Source organism: Anastrepha obliqua, chromosome 3 (assembly GCF_027943255.1).
Source record: "Anastrepha obliqua isolate idAnaObli1 chromosome 3, idAnaObli1_1.0, whole genome shotgun sequence".
Lineage (NCBI taxonomy): Eukaryota > Metazoa > Arthropoda > Insecta > Diptera > Tephritidae > Anastrepha > Anastrepha obliqua.
Window position 1 is genome coordinate 107,591,622 of NC_072894.1, and position 18,903 is coordinate 107,610,524.

The 18,903-nt window shown below is 31.5% G+C and overlaps 1 protein-coding gene across 1 annotated transcript in view; it reads right to left on the reverse strand.

The window, feature by feature from the left end:
* Positions 1-3,977: 3,977 nt before the first annotated feature.
* The window catches only part of LOC129240108 (dnaJ homolog subfamily C member 5 homolog), a 54,438-nt gene continuing 39,512 nt past the window's right edge, over positions 3,978-18,903 (reverse strand). Inside the window, exon 7 of the mRNA XM_054875622.1 lies at positions 3,978-8,228. Within this exon, the coding sequence (XP_054731597.1) occupies positions 8,206-8,228 (23 nt within the window). The 3' untranslated portion in view covers positions 3,978-8,205. The remainder of the gene's footprint in view (positions 8,229-18,903) is intronic.

Below are 18,903 nucleotides of genomic sequence, written 5' to 3' on the forward strand. Positions count from 1 at the left end.
TATGGTTCCTTCGGCAAAGTTATTTTGATCCCTAGAATACGATTTTCACAGAGCAATGAGCGATTTTTAAATCGACCCGCTCTAATGTACGCGTACACTCTCTGAAGTTTTATCTCCACCTAAGCACTAATAGTAATGCGCCTAAAAGATGCAATATAAATGTAACAATGAATAGAGAAAATTCAAAGACTCAGTGGTAAAGTTTTGAAGCCCGAATAAATTTGAATATTCCAAAATCTTGGGGGGTCTTGAATTGATAATAGCGAAAGGTCTGGATTTTGGGTTTTTCTAGTAGCGTCGTCTTAGCTGAAAACTTTAACTATAGATCGTCTTGAAGGTTATAGTATTGATGGCATACAACGATTGGCTATGAAACTCAGACTACACTTGCAAAGCTTGAAAAACTGTGTTTTAAAAGATTTTAGATATAACTAATTAAAAACTTTGGACTAAAAGGACTTGGCTTCACTTCACAAATCAAAAATACAACTTTAAATTTAGAAAAAATAATAACACTTAATTTTTAAAGGGAAATCAAAATACCAATAAATTGTGCTGCCTTCTACGAAATAATATAGTTTAGTTTTTTGAGTAAATAATTATTATTCCAGCATCCTCTATTCCGACTACTGCATTTTGACACAGCATTTTTAAAGCTTACTTTCACAACATTGACTTTCATTTTAATCTAAAAATGAAACTGCATAAAATTCGTATTCTTAGCATCTTCCGCTGGTTGAACTGGCTTAAGGCACCTTTCTGGTCTAGAGACGTGAAAATTAAAGGCGTTGAAAATTGAAGAAAAACAACCGGTATTAATTGAAAATCGTTTTTATTCATTAGATCAATTCTTTATTTACAAAAAGAAAATTTTTTCAATGACAATAATAAAAAAATTGTTTTCCCTGACGTAACACATGCCACTAGCGTAACTGATTGGGCTGCTCAGGTACGTCTGAAAAAAAAAAATTCGGTCAATTACTCATCAGGAGATATGTCGCTATGGTGGGTAGCAGATTTACAAAAAAAAAATTTTTTCTAGATATTTTATCTGTTTATTGGAAAAACAAGAAAAATGATTTTTTCACGTTCTCGCTCTTAAAAAAATAAAGAAAAATTTATTATAAACTTATTTATAATTCTGCTACCCGCGAGAGCCACAAGTCTACTCCATAACATAAAATTCAAATCAATCGGCGTAGTACTTTTTGAGAAATTACCAACGCCAACTCGGAAAAAATAGTTTCGAGAAAAACACGGTTAACGCGCTTATACCTGGGCGTCGTACTCCAAACCGGTCTCGTTTTAAAGGACTGTAAGGTCTAAACTACAACGAATTTCAATATAAATATTTGCAATCATATTTTTGAAAGTATAAACTACCATAACATCAAAAAAATGGATTTTTTCGAAATTCTAGACCAGAAAGGTGCCTTAATAAACAAATAGCATATCAATTAAAAAACGATTCATTAAAGGCAAAATTCCATTGCAATAACCAAAAATTTACTTTTATTTGGGAAAAAGCGCAGGAATCCCGGTATTCGGAATGCTGTCTGCCGGTATTAGATGCCTTAATCAGTAGCTAAGTGATTAAATATTACTTTTTGGCTAACTATTCATTCGTTTAACGTTTTCTGGCGATCAAAATTTGAACGACAAATTTTTAGAATCTCACTACAGTTAATACAAATTTTAAAAAGCACAATTAACGGGTTAGTGAAATTAAATGGAAATGGAATTTTCACATATTTTTCTATTACCCGTAATAGCCGCATTCTTTCTGCAAACTGTACCCGCCGCCTTTAGGAAGCTTTCGCTACACTTCCATTTTCTCTGCATTATCCAAAATGCTTCGTACTGTGAAAAGAAATTTTAATTTCTTTTTTTTTGGCTTTTTTTTTTATTAGAATGTTTTTTGTTTAGGTTTTTTTCAGTTGTATGTGATTTTATTGAATTCAAACAAACTTATTTCAAATATGTATTAATGTATGTATGTACGTTTACATAATATAGCACTGTTGTTTTTTTAATAATTACTTTAAGTAAATGGTATAATAAAATATGTATGTATTTGTGTAGTTTATTGGAATATCATTTTTTTGTTTCGTCGTATTTGGATTAAATAACACTAACATCAGCATTCATTGTTGTCACTAAACTTAAGATGTTTTTTTTTATAATTCTTTTTAGTTCTTCTTGTTTTTTTTCTTCTAAGGTAGTTAATTTTTTTTATAAATATTTTTTATAGTTATTGTAGTATTAACTTCATTAAGAACTACTGCTTGCAACTTTTTGCATTTTTTTTTTTTTTTTTTTCATATATATTTATTTATTGTAATTTTATATACAATACATATAAGGTAGTTTACAGGATAAGAAGTAAGTGTGTGTATGTTTTTGTGTGTGCTTAGCATTTGAAAGGCAGTCGAACAACAGGGCGATTAGGGGGCCGAATAAAAGTGAAAAAGAAATGATTTTGTACAATTTTTGTGTTTTTGTTTTCATACAAAATATATGTTTAATATGCAATTAATGAAACCAAACCGCTTGAGTGCAAAAATTGAGAAAATTTAGACACAGCTCAGTTTTGCCTTAACCCTTTACCGCATATGAACCCTTATTTGGTATTGCAGTTTCGAACTATTTTAAATTATGTATTTAGCATTATTTACCATCAAATATATATTTAGCAATAATAAACCGTCTATGATTTTATGACATTTCGGTATAACCTCACTTTTGTACAAGTGGCTGAAAAAGCAGAATTGAAATGCGTGTGATTCATTTACAAAAAAACGATAAGAGTGTGAAACGTATGTGCTTTTTAACAAACAAAAATATTTTCACGGCGTCGATTAACTCATCTTTCTCGTCGGATAATAATTTTTGCGCTCTTCAACTGTTTTCTATACTTTACAACTAGTTTTTATACATCGTACCGTAACAAAAAAAAATTTAAAACGTTTTTATTATTTTTCTTTTAATATGTCTTATTGGTCATTAAATTAAGCTATTTTTCCACGGTATACACAAATATTTTTTTTTTCAATGCTTCATTAATTCATGCAGTAAAGGCTTAATTCGTTATTCTCTTGAAACGGCAATAGTTAGCGCATGACGAATTACAACAATAACGAACTCGGTTTAGATATTGTTATTTGATAAAATTTCACACAGTTGGTTTTTTACAAATAAAAGTTAAATTTATAAAAACAAAATATTTTGTAAACAATTTTATGCAACATTTGCCTTTCTTTTGGTTTTTGAAGTACTAAAAAAACTGTTTGGAAAATTTTCGAAAATTTTTTGTATTTATTTTCGAAAATTTTTACATTTTTTTTCGAAAAGTTTTAAAATTTGTATTCGAAACTTTTTTAAAATTTTTAAATTTTTTCGAATTTTTTTTTAATTTTACAAATTTTTTTTTAATTTTTTGAATTTAATTTCGAAATTTTGTTTTTATTTTTAAAATTTTTTCGAATTTTTTTTTATTTATCTACATTTTGCTTTTTATGATTTCAATATAAAAAAAATGTGGTTAGTAAACAATTAAAACTGCTGTGCTTCTGCCTCTACTGCCAACCTCCTCACACAATCGGTTTTTAAGAAAAAAATTAAATTTATAAAAATAAAATAATTTGTAAACAATATTATGCAACATTTGTCTTTCTTTTTTTTTTTGAAGTACTAAAAAAACTTTTTGAAAAATTTAAATTTCTTATTTGTTTTCGAAAATTTTTAAATTTTTTTTCGAATTTTTTTTTAATTTCCCAAATTTTTCGAAAAAATTTTAAAATTTTTAAGTTTATTTTCGAAAAATTTTTTAAATTTTTAAATGTATTTATGAAAATCTTCTTAAATTTCCTTTTTTTTCGAAAATGTGTTAAATTTTTTTTTTTTTTTTAATTTATTTTTGTTTTAAATCTTTTAAATTTATGTTTTTTTTTTATTTTTTTAATTTTATTTTTTTTTTACTTATATTTTGCTTTTTACTATTTCAATATAAAAAAAACATTGGTTAATAAATAATTAAAACTGCTGCGCTTCCGACTCTACCGCCAACCTCCTTTCCAATTCTGATCGTCCTACAATGCCTGTGTACTGCCGCCTTAAATATGCATACGTATAAGAGTTGCTGAATTTTATTTATATAGATTTTTACTTTGAAAAACTAACTTCTAAACAATTTTACAAATTTTGGAATCTTTGCTTTTCACAGTGCTGCAAATGAGATATTGCAAAATTTATACATATTTATAGATAAATTTAATTTTTTTTTAAATAATTCTTAATTAAAATTAATTTCAATTTAATTTTTAATTTTTTTTAATTTTACAATACATTTCTCTTATTGATGCGGGTAAAATGATAACGGCTCACTTGTTTACTTTTTTGCTTCTTTGTGTTATTTCTTACATTTTTTTCTTATTTTACACTGCGTGTTTCTTTTTTACTCTAATTGTATGTTGCTGTTATAAAAATGTTTCGTTATTTACGGCAATTAATTACAAATTTGATTAATCACCAACGCAGTGCTTAGTATTTTTTAATTAATTTTTTTATTATTTTTTGTTTTCTTTTAAGGTATGAAGGAATAGAATAACGCATATTTTTTGCCACTACACTTTCATATTTGTTTTGGTGGCCCCATTCAATTGCAAATTCCATAAAATAAGTTACGAATTGAGAAATTTCTAATTTTATGAAAAAAAGTTATTACATTTTTTTTTTATTTCCAATTTAAATTCATTTTTTACTCAAAATTTAAGCAGAGTGCTAAAAACTTTCAAGACACATAATTAAAGAAAAATATTAAATTAATTTCCAGTGTAAAGATACTCAGATATTAAGCAGTTTCTACTGCTCGTGAAAAATTTCAATAAAAAAATGTTTCAATTCTAAAATTTCGCACAGTTGTATTATATAAAAATATACAAATTAAAAAAGTTTCTAGTTGAGTAAAAAATTTACATTAAATTTTTTCTAATTTTCTGTGCAAACGATTGACAAATTCAAAAAGAGTTTATAAATGTCAAAAAGGTGGACTCGATGGAGCGGTATTACTCAGTTGCTCGAAAAATATTGAGCTCATGAATAGCCATCACCTGTTCATAAAAATCTTCTACACACTTTGTTTTTAATTTAATTTTTTAATACACATGGAATATTTGTAAATAAATTAAAAAATGTGGAGCAAAATCTATTGATTTAGGATTTAATATTTCCTTTGTTTTTTTTTTTTTTTTATTTCATTTTCATATAAATTTATTGAATAAAATTAAAAAATCTGCCATACAATTTAAACATTTTTAAATGGGAATGAAATTTTAATTTTAAAGTTCACTAAATTTTTTTTTTTTTTTGTAATTTTTGTTAGGAATTTGGTTGAAGTTCGATGAAGTATGGCGTAAGGAAAAATAAAAATAATTTTGAATGAATTAAAATCTTAATACTTTGCATACATTTATGTTTTATTTTTTATAAACTTCGTTCGGTTTAATGTAAAAAGCGAAAAATGACACACAAAATGCGACTAATGCATACATACAAGGTGGCGCAAAATTAATCACCCAGTTGGAAAATTTACGCATTTTGGAACAACATTAAGACGCACGCCACAAATAGAAGAAAGAGCTCGGCCAAGCACCTAGCAGAATTGTACGCGCCAATTATTTATTAATTTTTTTTATTGGAAAATTTACGTAAACCATTTTCGACACTTGTGAACTAGACAGCTGCAGTACACAAGCAGATAAGCAACGCGCAAAGGGCAAAATAAAGATTTCCATCACTCAAATCGTTTTTTTTTTGTTTCTTAATAAAAAAGTTTTTGAAAAGCAAACTTAGATGATTAATTTTGGCATCTTGTATTTAAGAATGGCTTTTAGTTAGAATTCGTTGTGTTAATAATTTTGTATTTCAGCGACAAATCAGTGGAGATATGAAACACTCACTCACTAAGCTAGCATAGAAGCCTATAAAGGATTTATGGTGAAAGAACTTTTTGCAAATACTCATATTTTGCTTGCCATACCATTGATGCGCAGGAAATAAATATTTATTCATATGCAGGCGTTTCTACAGCGTTTTATCGCGAAACCAGCAGTTCGAAACAATTTCTTACTGAACGAACCAAGGCGCATTCATTAAGGGGTTACATGGGTTTCGTGGGTTCAAAAAATCGATTTTTTTTGTCTTATTAATTTCTACAACATCTCATGAATATTGTCCTAAATTTTCAAGTCGATCCGAATAATAGTTTCGGAGATACAACATTTGGAAGGTGTGCGCTCCAAGCCACTTTTATTGCTACTCAAAACTTTAAACGCGGAACCGTGTTTTCAAAGTTGGTTGTCAAATGTTCTCGAAAACTACTCAACCGATCTTGATAAAATTTTGCACAGGTGTTCGAGATACAATTTACTCGTGCTTGAACTAAGAACTTTGTTGTTTTTTTTTTCAATTACAACTATTTAACAAAAAACCAAATGTCCAGCAAATTTGACCGAAATTTTCTTTTTTTTTTTTTTTAAATGTCTGCCAAAATTCCAATTTTTACTTTTTTTTCTTTCTTTCGATCAAGCACGAGTTTATGGTCTTAATTAAAACACTTAATTTTTTTTCATTTTTGATGATCCTGTCAGGAGTTATGCGGACAACGCGGACGCACCTTTTTTCGAGGGATCACCGAAAATGACGTCACAATGGAGGAGTTTTAATTTTTTTTTTTGAAAATTTCAGAAACTATTCTTTAAATATGTATCTATAAGACAGAAAAAATTTGAATTAAACAAATAATTTTATACATAGAAAAAAAAATTTTGAAAATAGGCCTTTTTTACCCGACGAAACCCATGTAACCCCTTAAAGGTAGTGGCACTAGACCAACAACAATGTTTTGATGTTTGAGCAAAGCAAAGTATTGGGAAACTAGAAAACAAATAGTGAATTCGCCTTGTTTCATGCTGAGCTGACAGCCAAAAGCAAAAAAAAAATAATCAGCACTGTTGGTAAACCTTTAAAAGATTCAACTTGGAACGAACTGCTGAATTTTTTATTTTCGAATGCTGCCAAAAGACAAATTTTATAGAATTTCAGGCGTGATTGTTTGCATTTCATTAGGTAGTGATATTATACATAGGTATGTGTGTGCATGTGTGCAGCTCGTACTTGCCTTACAAATACATTTATAAAGAATTTATTTATATTTATAAAAATGAAAAATACGAAAATTAAGCGTGAAGCAAATTGCTTAAGAAATATACAAACCAATCTTGTGGCGAATTGTGAAAAAAAATATTGTATTTGAAATCTGAGATCTCTAAATTTTTTTTTGCATAAATTTGGAAAATTTTTCTAGCATAAATATTTTTTTTTTTTTTCATTACTGTTAAAGTGCTCTTCCACATATTACTCTAACTGCACTCGTATATATGCATGTGTGTTTATAAAATTGATTTATTATATTATTTTGCATGTATAGTATGTATGTATGTTGCTGTAATTTTCACCAATTAAAGCAGCACTACAAAATATTATAAAGAGTAGAAGTACCCCATAAGAGCAAGTGTTCGGTATCGAATATCAACAGTTTAGCGGGCAACCGGACCGGCAGCCAAGTGAATTTCCTTGCCTTTGTATTAGGCCAATTATGCTTTCAACTCTTCCCTTCATTTCAACATCGCCAGCCAAAACTTCCAAATTAGTTAGAATTTTTCAGCTCAAGCTGCTGTTGATACTTTTCAAACTTCAAAAAACGCGAGCCTTGCTTTCATTCGTATCCTCCTCGCATCTCACATTAATTTACTCTAAGCATTGGTTTTAAATCGACTCAGTGATTTATTTAAAATATATTTTATACTAATTCTAAATTCTTGTGGTTTTTTCTTGTTTTTATGTACTTTAAAAATATAAACAAATTTCATAAAAGGAAAAGTAGTTCGCAAATCACAATACATTTAAAGTATACACATGTAAATTATAGTGTAAAGTGTGTAGGTGTGTTTTAGTAGTATATATGTATATATATATATATTTTTTTTTTGTGGTGTTGTTGCTTGCTATATATTTCTATGCATATTGCAGAGAAAATGGTTATTGAATATGTGAAGTTGATGGACGTTGCTTTATGAAGCAATTTTTTTTTGTTTGCTTTGATTTGCGCATTGTTTCTGATTTTTGATTCTTTGCTGTTGGATGCGTCTAATATTTTTGGTTTACCATATCTAAAAGAAAAATACAAATAAGATTAAGTACAAAAGCGTTTGAATTAAGAAAGCAGCAAATAAAACATGTGGCAAGTTGTATATGTGTATACAAGTATGTATGTGTGTATATATGGGTGTATGTGTATATGTTGTATTTTTGGTAAAAAGAAACAATTCGGCTGTGCTTTTCAAATAAATAAAGATTTTTTGTTTGTATAGTGTATTATTTCTTGTTGAAGATGAAGGGATGAATGAATTTTATTAAAAATCGTTTCGAATACAAAAAAAATGTGACGCGTTGCCGAAATTCGACATATTTGTGGAATGCCTAGAAATGCATGTCTGTATATGCTCATATGTAGCTAATATTGCGTGTTTTAGTTGAATTTGTATATTTTCTTTTCTCACAACAACAAGCTCCGTTAAGCGTAATTTAGTGGTTAAGAATGAATTTTTGTGAGAATACGTAACCTCAAGCAAACAAAAATTAAAAAAATTAATGTTGAAAAAAAAACGAATTAAAAAAATTTATTTTTGCAAAAATAAATAAATGTTTGACAAAAAACAGAATTCAAAAATAAATTATTTAAAAAAAAATTAATTAAAAAAATAAATAAATGTTTGAAAAAAGGAATTAAAAAAGAAAAACAATTATTAAAACAAAAATGAAAAACTATTGTAAAACCTAAAAAAATTAATGCGGAAAAAAAAGAACTAAAAAATATTTATTTTTGAAAAAATAAATGTTTGAAAAAAATGTAATTAAAGAAAACAATTATTTAAAAAAAAATTAATTACAAAAAGAATTAAAAAATTATTTTTTGAAAAAAAAAAATAAATGAAAAAAAAGTAATTAAAACAATTTACTTTTGAAAAAGTAAATCTTAAAAAAAAACCGAATAAAAAAATTTTTTTTTTAAATTAATAAAAAAAATATTTAAAAATTATCTTTGAAAAAATAAATAAATGTTTGAAGCAAAAGAATTCAAAAAAATAAAATATGTTCAAAAAAATTATTTTTTAAAAAAATAACTAATGGTTGAAAGAAAAGAATTTAAAAAAATATGTACATTTAAAAAAAATTAATTTAAAAAACAGAGATTAAAAACAGTATTTTTGAAAACAAAAATTAAAAAAACTATTTAAAATAATTAATTTACAAAAAAACAAGAATTAAAAAAAAATTATTTTTGAAAAAATAAATAAATGTTTGAAAAAAAAGTTAAAAAAAAAATATTAAATTATTAAATACTAAATTGTTAAAAAGATAAATTAAATATTCAAAAAATAAATAAATGTTTGAAAAAAACGAATTAAAAAAAATTAAAACAAAAAGAATTACAAAATAAAGGATTAAAAAAAGTTATTTTTAAAAAAATTAATAAATGTTTGAAAAAAAAAAGGAATTGTGTGAATGTTAGTGTAATATTTAATGAAAAACAAATATTTATGTACTCATTTGTAGTCGAAGTAAATTATTTCAATATTCAGTTTCGATTGGATATGATTTACAAAATATTGAATGACATGATATTATTTCCACTTCAAATTAAAAAATCGGCATTGTTTTAAAATTTCGAAAATCGCTTAGTAATATGATTTTAGCCCAACTAGGAAAGGGTAGACACTTGCCGACTCTAAGCGACCTAGTGAAATGTTTTCCTAAAATGAACTGAATAATATAAAATAACAATTTTTAAAAGTTCGAAAATTTTCGCATATCAAAATCATTTAAATCTGATGAAAAAAATGGAAGATGCTTAGTGTTAGAAAATATTAGCTAAAAATAACACTTATGTGCAATCTTCGAAAATTTTCGAACATACAATTTGTTTCAAATTCAAGCAATCAACCACAAGAAAGCACTAAAATATATGCGTTTGGCAGTGAAACATTGCACATGTAATTTCGAAAATTTTCGAAAACACAATAATACCTTGTCTACAAAATATTCTTCCAATTGTTTTGTTTAACTAAATTAAGCAGTAAAAATTAAACAGGTTTACGATCTTCGAAACTTTTCGAACATTATACCTTGCAAGCAGATTGATGGAAATAGTGTGAAATATTAAAAAAAAAAACAGTAAAAAGTGAACAAACAAATTTATAAATCGAAGTCCTTAAAAATTTTAAACACATTGAGTAATTATGATTTTTTTTATGATTTATTGGAGCTTAAATACCTTCAGACAATGAAGAATGAATTAACGTAACCATACATTCAAAGTAATTTTTTTGCGATACACGATTTATTCACAAAATGTACAATACATATATATTGTATAACGCTATTATAATATTTTAAATATACCATATATGTATGTGGTAGTAATAGCTAAAAAAACTAGAAATTTATATATTTTTTTTTTGTTTACGATGGAATGAGCCAATGGACACATGTAGTGGCACAATTGAATAACGTAGAAATTTCTTAATTATGTAAATATGTATTGTATGTGCATATGTATGAGTGGATACATAATAAATACATATTTTTTTGAATAAAATTAATTGACAATACTATTTTTTGCTACAGAATGGCGGATGGTTTTTATGAGAAGCTTTTTCATGACAGAAAATCGTACTCGGAGATGTGGCGTTATTGCCTGCCTGCCGAGGAGCGACTGCTATTAGAAACAAATTTTGTCTATAATTTAATACTTCATATATGTGTGTCGAATAGTTAATATATTGGAAAACAAAAACTTGCAACTATTAAAAAGATTTTTTTTAGTCCTAATTTTTTTGTATACGCCTTGACTTGGGAATCATTCCACTGAAGTGAAGTTGAATAGTAAGTAATATATTAAAATATATATTTTTTTCAATAATATAGCTTAAGCCTAATGCGTAATCATAAAAATGTTTAATTTTTAAAAATAAGTAGATGAATCATTCAAAGTTAACATTTTAAAGAACAAGAAAATGTTTACATACAAACTACTTCACATCAATGGCCTAACCAAATGGATTACATATAATACTGACATATGCATTATTCATAACCCTGTACACAAAGTTTTGGACCGTTTACGCCCAAACGCCCGAAAACACCCGCCCGAATCCACACGCCCGAATGTATATTTCCCCGAATTGACAGTTTCCCGAATTTTTTTGCCCGAACGTCTTCGCCCGAACCCATTTGCCCGAATCCTTTTACCCGAAAAGAAAAAAAAATTTAAAATAATTAAGAATTAGTATACACTTGAAGTACATGCAAGAAAAGAACAAAAGAGTGCTATTCCTTTATTTATTCATAACAAATGTTGTCAAAATTCTTGTGTCAAATTCATCAGTCAGTCATTCGTTCTTAATTATTCATAAAAATGGAAGAAATTGAGGAAGTGGGACAACTTGTCGGAAAAAAATTAATAATCGGAGGATACATTTATGTCAGATCCAAGCCGTTGAAAAATAATCAATTCTATTGGGACTGTCAATTGGTTCGAAGAAAAGAATGCAAAGCGCGGGCAATTACATTGCAGACAGTTTCTGAGTTAATAGTTTTAAAAGGCCCTAAAAAATCTCCTCATGAACATCCGCCCAATCAGGATACAGCGAAAGCGGAATTAGTGAAGGTTAATTTAAAACGAGTCGCGGAAGATCATCCGGAATGCCCTCCAGCACAAGTACAAAGTTTTGTTTATTTCTATTTTTGTTATATTTTTTCCCTCTTTTGGTTTTTTATACTCCCTTTATATTTGCTACATGTGGTTTAATTTTCAACAGATTTTACGCGATAATCTCTCTACTTTGAAACCTGGTGTTTTGGCCAAACTACCAGAGCGTGAAAATCTTAAGAAATCTTTGAGACGAGAAAGAAGACGTGCACTGCCCCCAAATCCAAAAAGTTTGGAGGAAATAGACGAGTTACCTCAGCGTTATCAAAAAACATTGGCAAGCGATCGCTTCCTTTTTTATGATTCTCGGGACGATGAGAATTTTGGTGAAGGTCGCGTATTCGCTTTTACAACTCGCAATAATTTGGAACGTCTTGCTAACAGTGACTCCTGGTTTCTCGATGGCACCTTTAAAGTTTCACCTTCCATTTTTACTCAAATATTCACCGTCATTGGCAAAGTGATAAAGCCCAGCAATCAAGGAGAAGAGCCAACCGTCATTGCTTTCCCTTTTGTGTTTGCTCTATTATCGTCGAAGGAAACTAAACAATATGAGGCAGTTTTGAGAGCAATAGATTCTGCAGCTTTATCAACTGGAATACACGGTTGTAGACCCCAGAGAATTGTTTCCGATTTTGAAATACCTATTATAAATGCTTGTCGTTTAGTGTACTCGGAGACTACAATAAGATGTTGCTTTTTTCATCTTGGACAGGCGATGTACAGAAAAATACAGAACGAAGGATTACAAATTAACTACAACGACCCCAACGACGACACGATACGAAAACAAACTCACATGATTTTAAGTCTGGCATTTGTTCCTCCGTCTGATGTCATTGATGCTTTTGAGGAATTGTCAGATGAAGTTTCGGACGATTTATTGGAGGTTTTAGATTACTTTGACCGCACGTACGTTCGCGGACGAAGAGGTCAAGGTCGACGTCGTGCTGTGCCACCCCGCTACCCTCCCGAATTGTGGAATCAGTATGAAGCTACCCTCCAAGGACTTCATCGGACAAATAACGTAAGCGAAGGGTGGCACAACCGCTTTCGGTTGATGGTGAATAAAAACCATCCAGATTTATATGCATTTTTGACGCAAATACAGAAAGAACAACAAGACACTGAAACGAGCCTCACAGAGCTGAGTCTTGGACGCAAAGTTAGAGCGACACCACGTCAAACCTGGATATCACTCCAAAAACGATTACGCACAATAACGGAAGAATACCAAAGATATAAAGAAGAAAACAAAATTTTGGAATACTTAACTAATTTAGCATACAACATTCAAATATCCTAAATTCACACAATTCAATTTCTTTCACACCATGCCATATAATTAAAACTTGTTTACAAAATTTTGAATTTTAATTATTTATTAACATTTTTATATAAAATTTATTTTTATTTTTTCGGGCATTTTTCGGGCATTTTTCGGGAAAATTAATAAGATTCGGGTATTCGTATTCGGGCAAATTTATTCGGGTAAATTATTTTCGGGTGATTGGGTTTCGGGTGAATGCCCATTCGGGCATGTGTTTTCGGGATTTTGACCTGGAATCGTTTTGGACATACACACACACAAATTGTTTTAAATACTGAAATTTAATTAGTGCAATAGACCAGCTTGACATATATTTTTTTAAAACATGTAAATGTGGGAGAACTAAAATCTAAAAATTATGTACTTGCCCTGGCCACAATTAATTCGTACCCCTACGATTTTTTCTCACATACACCCCGTTGCAAAAGTATAGGCACACCACAATTTTTTATGAAAAATATAATTCGTACTACAAGGTGGCGCAAAATTAATCATCCGATTTTATTTCTGAATAACTTTTTTACTAAATAATATTTTACTTAATATGACTGACGTACGACGCCATATGCAACAATTTTTAAAACTTCCTATAGGATGATTAATTTTGTGCCACTTTGTGCAACGAAAAAAACTTTGCAAAAATTTTTAATCTTCCTATAGGATGATTAATTTTACGCCACTTTGTGCAGCACAAAACATAAAACACATAGAGACTAAAATTTTGTACATAGTTTCTCAAAATTTTTAAAAACTTTTTAAAATTGCATCAAAATATTCAATTTCTTAACCAGAATTTTGGTATAACAAAGAGAAAGTTTCAAGAGACCAAAAAACACCGTTGGAAGAAGTTAAATAGTCGTTACATTTGGCAAAAATCCTAGCGTCGTTTTGGAGCAAAATAGATGGCAGAAAGGTCTACAATTCTCATACCATTCATACAATTTTTTTACAAATGGATCCAAAAGGCAGACGGAGTAGGAGCGGCTGTCTTTTGTGCGCAATTTGATCTCCAAAAATCTTTCAGACTCCCTAATTACTGAATTCTATGTAATTACTGAAATCTATGCCACCAACAAAAGCAGCTAAATTAGCTCTGGCATATTAACTCCTCTTAATACCTGATACCCGGCCGCCGTAGCCGAATGGGTTGGTGCGCGACTACCATTCGGAATTCACAGAGAGAACGTCGGTTCGAAACTCGGTGAAAACACCAAAATTAAGAAAAAAAACATGTTTCTAATAGCGGTCGCCCCTCGGCAGGCAATGGCAAACCTCCGAGTGTATTCCGCCATGAAAAAGCTCCTCATAAAAATATCTACCGTTCGGAGTCGGCTTGAAACTGTAGGTCCCTCCATTTGTGGAACAACATCAAGGCGCACACCACAAATACGAGGAGGAGCTCGGCCAAACACCCAAAAAGGGTGTACGCGCCAATTATATATATATATATAATAACTGATACCCAACTAATAAAGCAATTATGCCTCCTTGCACTAACTCAGAATGTGTGCAACAGTGCAGAAGCAAAGTGGATGAACTCTTCGGAAATGGGCAGGTCACTATCTACTGGATACCAGGACACAAAGGAATAGAAGAAATGAGAGGGCAGATGAGCTCGCTAAGGTATTCGCTTGCCGAGATTGAGCACGTCAGGCGCCTTTCTGAAAACGGAACTAAATGAGAAACTAACTCTAACTAAATTATGCCATGCTAACAAAACTAAATTATGCCATGGACTTGGAATACGAAAATTGCAAGCTTTATTTTATCACTGCCTAAGAAAGGCTGCAAAATATACTGACAGGACACTGTCGCACTCCACATGGCACAGCCAAAATGGGATTAGTTCAGAGTAATGCGTATAGCACGAGGCGACTGCGAGAGGTACTTTGGAACATCTACTGCCCTGCTCTATGTAGGACTCGACAAAAATGTGCCTAGGTTAGGTTAGACTTGGCAGCTGCACATAGAGACAGCGATGCCACTTAGACCACGAAATGGATCCGTTGGAAGCCGCAGGGGGTGGGCTACATTTCCCTTTCCTTTTGAACCATCCTGAGCTTTTCACAAAGCGTAAAAGGTTGTTGATGCCTAAAGTGTATAGATTATCTATATTCATTCGCTTCCTACTTCTTCCGCTTCCTGATTCCGGCTAGAGCCGGGCATGTGCAAAAAAGGTGTTGAATTGTTTCCAACTTCTCCTCATTCCTGCAGCTACGACAGAAATCATGTATGTAAATGTCTAATCTCCTTGCATGATTTCCCATGAGACAATGCCTAGTGAGGGCTGCTACTAGGGTCCTAATTTGTGGTCTACTTAATTTGTTTCAAATATTCGTGGACAGACGTAGATTTAGCCTTGGCTATGTTTGCCTAGCAATTTCACATGTATTGGCACTAATCCATCTTTGATTGTGCCTAGGATTAACATATTTTTTATCCTTGAAGGGTGAAATTGCGGACAAAAGGCTGAACGGCTTGTTAAAACGCGCGAAGACGTGCATTAAGAATTACGTAAAATAATATCTTCGACTTCAAATGCATAGCACTGGCAACACAATGGACACTAGAGGTCTTAGTAAGATCTTTTTACAGATCAGCCAGGGCATTGTAATATCAAAATTCCAACTTGTACTAAAATTCAATGGGCTATAAAACTGCAAACTGCTCCACACCAGCAGCGCCGTCAGAATTGAAAAGGACCTCTCCGAGCCGTTTGCTACCAAACGAGGTTTCAGACAGGGTGACTCGCTGTCGTGTGACTTCTTTAACCTGATGTTGGAGAGCATCGTACGAGCCGCAGAACTTAATCGCTCAGGCACAATATTTTATAAGAGCGTACAATTGTTGGCGTATGCCGATGATATTGACATCATCGGCCTTAACAACCGCGCTGTTAGTTCTGCCTTCTCCACACTGGATAAAGAGGATAAGCGAATGGGTCTGGTGGTGAACGAGGACAAAACGAAGTACCTCCTGTCTTCAAACAAACAGTCGGCGCACTCGCGTATCGGCACCCACGTCACTGTTGACAGTTATAATTTTGAGGTTGTAAAAGACTTCGTGTATTTAGGAACCAGCATTAACACCGATAACAATGTCAGCCTTGAAATCCAACGTAGAATCTCTCTTGCCAACAAGTGCTACTTTGGACTAAGTAGGCAACTGAGCAGTAAAGTCCTCTCTCGACGAACAAAACTAACACTCGTACAAGGCTCTCATCATGCCCTTCCTAACGTATGGCGCAGAAGCTTGGACGATGACAACATCCGATGAAGCGACGCTTAGAGTGTTTGAGAGAAAGATTCTGCGTAAGATTTTTGGACCTTTTCACGTTGGCATAGGCGAATATCGCAGACGATGGAACGATGAGCTGTATGAGCTTTACGACGACATAGACATAGCGCAGCAAATAAAGATCCAGCGGCTACGTTGGCTGGGTCATGTCGTCCGAATGGATACAAACGCTCCGGCTTTGCAAGTATTCGATGCGGTACCAGCTGGTGGTGGTAGAGGAAGAGGAAGGCCTCCTCTGCGTTGGAAAGATCAGGTGGAGAAGGACTTGGCTTCACTTGGTGAGTCCAATTGGCGCCGGTTAGCACGAGAAAGAAAAGACTGGCGCGCTTTGTTAAACTCGGCCAAAATCGCGTAAGCGGTTATCGCGCCAATTAAGAAGAAGAAGATAAAACTGCATACAGTATAATTCCTCTTAACCGGCTTCGCATTAACCGGTCGACGGATTAACCGGCCTGTTTACAACAGCCGAGCGCAATGCAATATTTTCCAAGAAATTCACCGGCGAGGCGATGCGGCTGGGATTTCCCCGATATTACGGGGAAGTAAACTATAAACGATGTTAGATAGGATTTTGTCGTTTGTATCCGTTGTACGAGAAAAAAACCGATTTGCGAAGTCGTCGATGAAGCTTTGTGGATCTGGTTTCTTCAGGAACGTCGAAGAGGTACACCGATTGGCCGCCCAATTTTGAAAGAAAAAGCTTTGGCTATCCACCAGAAGATTAATATTGGAGGTGACTTTGTGGCAAGTGGTGGTTAGCTTAATCGATGGAAGAAGCCACACGGAATTCATTTCGCACATGTAAGTGGAGAAAAAATGTCTGCTGATACTTCTGGTGCGACAGAATTCAAGACTAAGTTTGGTGAAATGGTTAAAACAGAGGAAATATCTCCAGAACAAGTCTATAATATAGACGAGACCGGGCTAAACATTAAAATGTTACCAGAAGCAACTTTTCTAGGCAGTCATGAACAGTCTGCCTCTGGCTTCAAAAAGAACAAAGAACGTATTACAGTGGCCGTTTGTTCGAATGCAGGAGGGACTCATAAAATTCCTCTTTTCATTATTGGCAATTCTGCTAAACCACAGGCATTCAAAAACTTGAATCCATCTTCCCTTCCGGTTTATTATAAGTCACAAAAATCAGCGTGGATGAATTCAGACTTATTTAAAGAGTGGTTTATTTTGGAGTTTGTTCCAAAAGTCAAAAAACATTTAAAAAGTGTAAACTTGCCTATTAAAGCAATTCTTGTGTTAGATAATGCTCCAACCCATCCTCATGACTGCGCTGTAGATGACATAAAATTAGTTTATCATCCTCCTAATGTGACAAGCTTAGTGCAACCAATGGACCAAGGAGTGATCAAAAGCTTAAAAAGACGATACAGGCGTAAACTTGTTTCTGAAATCCTGCAACATTCGGAGAGTGAAGACAAAGGTCTTAGAAGTCATCAAAAGTATCAATATCAAGGACGTTATCTATATGTTAGCTACAGCATTTCAAGAAATGCCCTCTTCAACGTTTGTTAAGTCTTGGAGAAAACTTTGGTCAGATGTTGAGAATCTAATTGTGATCTCGAATATTGCAGGGACTGAAGAAGAAGAAAACAAATCTACTTTACAAGACCTTCAAAAGTTATCGGGTAACGAATCATTACAGGCAGAAGATGTGGAAAATTGGATGATAAACTGTGACGAACACCTTGAAAATGAATTTTTGAATGATGACGAAATCATAGATTTAGCAAACAAAGAACAAGAGGAAGGTGATGACGTTGAGGAGGAGAAAACAGTTTCTCATGAAGAAGCCAAAAATGTGATGGAAATTGCATTGAAATACATTGAGCAGCAACATGAGTCAACAGCATTAGACGTTTTGGTGATTAGAAAATGGAGGGATGTCGCATTCAGAAATTCACTGAAGGTTATAAAACAGAAGAAAATCACAGACTTTTTCAAAAAATAATTATTACACTTATATTTTATTGATGTAACACATTAACATATGTAAATATGAAATACATAAATATGTAAAAAATGTTTCTCCATTTTTTTATATGTATGTATACAATATATTATACAAGTACACTTCGGATTAACCGGCCAAAACGGCAACCGGCCAAGTATGCAGTCCCGAGGTGACCGGTTAAGAGGAATTGTACTGTACTCAAAAAAAGATTGGAAATTCTAAAATACAAAAATACAAATTAAAAAAAAAAAAAAATTATTTTAATTTCAGTAAAACTTTCAACTGTTTTTAATTTTTACAATTTCTAGACTTTTTTTTTTTAAATCGTATTTTTGTATTAAAAAAAAATTAATTTTGTACGAAGTTTGAAACTTTGCATTATATGGATTTTGCTGTAACATGAACTATATTTTATAAAAAAAATTAAGGTGTGTTTATAACTTTGCAACGTGCTGTATGTGAGAATAAATCATGAGG